General features: G+C 42.4%; 1 protein-coding gene across 1 annotated transcript; it reads right to left on the bottom strand.

The window, feature by feature from the left end:
* Window positions 1–557: 557 nt before the first annotated feature.
* Window positions 558–3,201, bottom strand: LOC129239118 (larval serum protein 1 beta chain-like). The gene is made up of 2 exons (XM_054874423.1): window positions 2,976–3,201; window positions 558–2,904 (listed from the first exon to the last, which is right to left on the bottom strand). Exons 1-2 carry the CDS (start codon window positions 3,177–3,179, stop codon window positions 910–912), a joined length of 2,199 nt encoding a protein of 732 aa, XP_054730398.1. The 5' UTR covers window positions 3,180–3,201; the 3' UTR covers window positions 558–909.
* Between the last annotated feature and the right edge of the window lie 1,637 nt (window positions 3,202–4,838).

The following is a 4,838-nucleotide window of genomic DNA, read 5'->3' as shown; positions in this document are numbered from 1 at the left end:
AAATAATACCACAGCCAACAGGAGTTCTACATTACCCAGTTACACCGCGTGAATGAGGCTATTCGACTGAAAAGACCTGATCGACATGGTCAAACCATACTTCTTGACTACAACGAAAGTCCCCATGTCGGCACAAGTCGTCAAAGCCGAACTCCAAGAGCTCGAATGCGAAGTCCTTCACCATCCGACACATTCTCCGCACCTTGCACCGGCCGTTTACCATCTTTTTCGCTCCCTATCAAACCATATGAAGCGTGTGAATTGCTACCTTCGATAAGAAATAGGTCCTTAAAAACTGTCTCAACAACTTCTTTGATACCAGACCAGGCGATTTTTGGCGGAATGGCATCAACCAATTGGTTGAGAGTTGGGAAGAGGTTGTAAAGAGCAGCGGAGAATATATAATTTACTAACTTTTTGATATAACTGTTGTTTCTTGTTTAAATAAAAGTCTCCGGTAAAAACGCTACGAACTTATTCCCCAACCCCACAATAGCGGTCGCCCCGCATAAAAAAGATCCGCCATTCGGAGGAAACACTTAACAGAAGGCGGGCACTTATTTTTCTAATTATTTTTTTATTAAAATAGTAAAAGTTTTAAAGCTTATTCAACGAAATTATAACTTGGGTTTAGTGAAATCTCTTGAGTCCATGAAGTGGGCATTATATGTAGATCATTCAGGTCGCAGCGCTAAGTCCCCTTACTAATAAGGCTATATGTGAAGGTGATCCGCCCAATACTCACCACCATCACCAACACTTCAAATGCTTATTCGAATATAATCGTCCTACTCTCAATGAAATATTTCATGTTTTTTACATGCGGCTAAATGATCTTGGTGATCGACCATTTCTCTAGATATAACATTTATTCAAGTGGCCTCTTCAACAATAATTTTACACTTACACTTAATCCAATTTCCAGTAGTTCTCATCGAATTTTCCAAAATTCTCATATAGCACCACATATTCTTCGACATTTTTCTTATGGTCTACGTGATAGATCATCGCATCCTTGAAATGCGCATTCGGCACTTGGAAGGCAGATTCGCTCTCGATCATACGATCGAAAGGATAACTGTAGGATACTCTTGGGGACTCATCGCTATACGGACTAACGAGGAAGAAAAGTACCACGGGGAAACCCTCAGGTCTACCCTTTGGTACATCCAAACGTCGAAAATAGCTGCTTTGAGGTTGTTTCAAGTGCGTTGGGTATTCCAGACCATTTTGCAAACAGTGCTCGATAATGAAAAACATTTCACTAAAGGACCAGCGTTTGGACGCAGGTAAAGCGTATTTTTCCGGGCGCATCACCGCATTGTCGCCGACTTGCAAATCAACCACAAAGTTGTCAAGGTTTTGGAAATTTGCGCGATTTTTCTCAAGCGATATCAGCTCGTCACGTTCATTGTATTTAGGAGCGAGGAAAGACTGAACCATAACTTTGGATGCGGTTTTCGACTGTATGTGCAGTGTGTAGCGGAAAGGTTTGTGCGTGAGACGTTGTTGGCGTGCATAAATAGCGGCATGCGAGTCAGTTAAATTAACTTTCGCGCTCCACAAATTACTCACATCGAAATCCGCATACTCAAAGTAGGTGACCAGTGGATCCATTTGAACGCTGACCAACTCAATACCATCCGCGCCTAAATCTGTGGCAGTGTAGGCGGGTAAATGCACGATATATCTTCGCCACATATCCAGCACTTTATAGTTCATTACCGTGTAGAAGAGTGGATCACGTAGCGCCGTCTCGTGGTTGAGCAACACATGGGGGCCAACCTTACTGAATTGGTCATAGTCGACTTGGGCAAGAAACATGAATGAGTAATACCAATAGGTTTGATGCACTTTCGGTTGGAAACCATTAACATTTCCGTGAATTATATTGTAGAAATGTTGCTGCATTTCAGGCTGATGAAAATTAAGCAAAGTGCCATTCGTATGCCAATAGGCGCCAGTATCGCCCAATTTATAGATTTCATCTGTTAATTGCAACACCAAATCGATAGTTTCGGGAAAACCGTAGTCCTCAAACTCCCAATTATTGTAGCGTTGCCAGAATGTTAAGCCATTCCAGCTTACTAATTGTGGATTGTAGCCTGTGGCTAGTGAGAGTGAAAGCAGCATATCCTCCCATGGCGCCATGCCGTGTGACAGGCGTTCCATATTGTAGTGAGCCATAATCAAACGTGTGTAATAAATCCACAATTCACCGGCCCTATTATCATACAGCGGAAATTCGCGCTCATCGAGGAACGGTGCATACTCGAGATGGAAGTCATACCAAGCGCGATTGAAATCCACATCCTCGAAGAAGTATGAAAGTTGTGACTCTGGATTCAACATCGAGATATCGCGCGTATAGTCTACAGGCGTCCAATATTTGGTGATGCCACTAATCACCTCATTAAATTCCGTAGCCTTCTCCGCATGCGAGTTTTGTTCGTCTTTGTACCAACGCTCATCGGACAGCCCCATGAACTTCCACCACTGCCATGGCAGCCAGTCCTGCAAGACGTTGGCGCTTTCGTTCGTCACTGCCTGCTCACGTTCCCACTGTCGCTCACTAAAGCGCATACCCTTATTAACCAGCTGACTGTTGAAAAAATGCTGTGGCAATATCTCGTAGATTTGCGGTAGGCTAAACTGCACACAATCCACGCGTTGCGTAACGGCCAAATTGAGCGCGTACACGAACATGCCTGCATTGATATTCGCACGCGCCCAACACACATTCTGCTCGAAAGTTTGCCAATCTTTGGCATAATAAAATAATTTGAATAGTCCCAGCGCCTGTGCGTGATGCGTGCGCACTAGCGCGCTGAAGAAATCACTCCTGGGCAGCAAGCGCTGGTGGCGCACTGCTTTTACGAAGCGTTGCATGTCACTGTCATATTTCTACAAAACATTTACGCACACAATTAATACATTTCAATAGGTTTTGAGTAGCAACTAGCAAATTTTAGTACCTCATAAAGCGCCTCATCAGCCACGTATTCGATGCCTTGACAGTAGTCGGGCCCCAATGGTTCCTGCACTTGCCACAAGACTTCGAGCAGAAACTTCTGTTGCATCAATAATTTTCGAGAGTTGTCTTTCGAGCTTGGGGGTTCAGCATTGCTGGCGCTAAGAGCCGCCACACAGCTGCAGAGTAGCAAAATTGTCAGCTTCATTTGATGGTCTCTGTATCGGTGTTAACGAAGAGTCTGCAAAAGACTGCTGCACTGTTGCAGTGAATGAAGATTTTATAGCAAAATTATTATCAGCAAAGCAAATTTCTAAAAATCATAAGCCTAATGCTGGATTGCATTACCTGCCATTTGCCTTTGGCCGCACAAGTCAAGGCCATCGCTGTTATTATACGAACATATGGATGTTTGATTATCTGTCTGTATGTATATTAGCTAAAAAAAAAAAGAAAAAAAATATTTCAAAAAATTACTGATAAGACATTTATGAGCGCGTCTACTAGTGCTAAACAGCACTATGCTACACAGCATCCGATAACAGAGGCCGAAAATATAGAAGAAGATTAATTTTTTTAAATCGTTTGCTTAATTCAGTCACTGTGAGTCGTTTTAATCTTCGTTTGATATTTTCTGCTGCGTTTAATTTGTTACGCGTTTGTTCATTTTGCTTTACTGATAATTATCAATCAATCTATACAGTGGGTACACAATTTAATAGTACATCCTGCGTAGTATGTACAAAATTTTAGCTTTGCGCAAAATAAAGGGTTTTCCAATAACAGGTGTTACTTTGAATAGCCCGCTATTTCGGTAGATGCCACTTCGGAAGCTGTCATTTCTTGATATTTGACAAATAGAAACTACGCCATTAATAAAAATGGAACGATTCTCGCATGAACAACGCATTGAAATTATTAAAATTCACTATAAAAAAGCTGAAAATTTGGCAGAAACGGTTCGTAAAACTCGAACATTTTTGGGTCATCGTGAAGCACCTTGTCGGACCGCAATACAGAAATTGGTGAAAAAATTCGAGCTGTTGGGACAAGTTAGTGATGTGAAGAATAAAACGCGTGCACCTCGCTCAAGAACAGCCGAAAATCGAAAATATTGCTGTTGAAGCCGAAAGTGCTGTAGCCGAAAGGCAACCCAGGTTTGTCCATTCCTCGCCGTTCTTTGGAATTAGGCATTCCACAACGTCATTACACCGTATTTTGCGTAAAGATTTGGGTCTTAAGGCTTACAAAGTCCAGCTAACACAAGAACTCAAGCCGGCGGATGATCAACAACGTCGTGTCTTTGCTGATTGGGTCGTTGAAATGCATGAAAATAATCCGGAATTCCATCGAAAAATCATCTTGAGTGATGAGGCCCATTTCCACCTCGGTAGCTTCGTCAACAAGCAAAATTGTCGGATCTGGGGGTCAGGGAATCCAAGAGTTACGAGTATTGTTGAAAAGCCACTCTATCCTCAACCTGTGACTGTTTGGTGCGATTTATGGTCCGGCGAAGTCATTCAACCTTACTTTTTCGAAAATGAGGCTGGAGTAACAGTTACGGTGAACGGATTGCGCTATCGAGAGATGATTAACAAGTTTTTATGGACGGAATTGGATTGATCTGGACAACGTTTATTTTCAACAAGACGGCGCTACGTGCCACACAAGCAACGAAACCATTGATCTTTTACGGGAATAACACCTCTTATTGGAAAACCTTTTGGGAGACGAAGTGCATTATTTAGCATTATATATATATATATATATAATTAGCGCGTACACCCTGGTGAGCGTCTTGATGTTGTTCCACAAATGGAGGGACCTACAGTTTCAAGCCGACTCCGAACGGCAGATATTTTTATGA

The sequence above is a fragment of the Anastrepha obliqua genome, chromosome 2 (genome assembly GCF_027943255.1).
Source record: "Anastrepha obliqua isolate idAnaObli1 chromosome 2, idAnaObli1_1.0, whole genome shotgun sequence".
NCBI lineage: Eukaryota > Metazoa > Arthropoda > Insecta > Diptera > Tephritidae > Anastrepha > Anastrepha obliqua.
The sequence above is the reverse complement of the archived record's forward strand: the minus strand, read 5'-3'. Positions and strand labels throughout refer to the sequence as shown.

Excerpts from the sequence above, each read along its gene's own strand:
- LOC129239118 (XM_054874423.1), bottom strand. The coding sequence starts at position 3,179 with ATGAAGCTGACAATTTTGCTACTCTGCAGCTGTGTGGCGGCTCTTAGC. Across the intron at positions 2,905-2,975 it reads CTGATGAGGCGCTTTATGAG|AAATATGACAGTGACATGCA; the intron begins GTACTAAAATTT and ends AATGTTTTGTAG.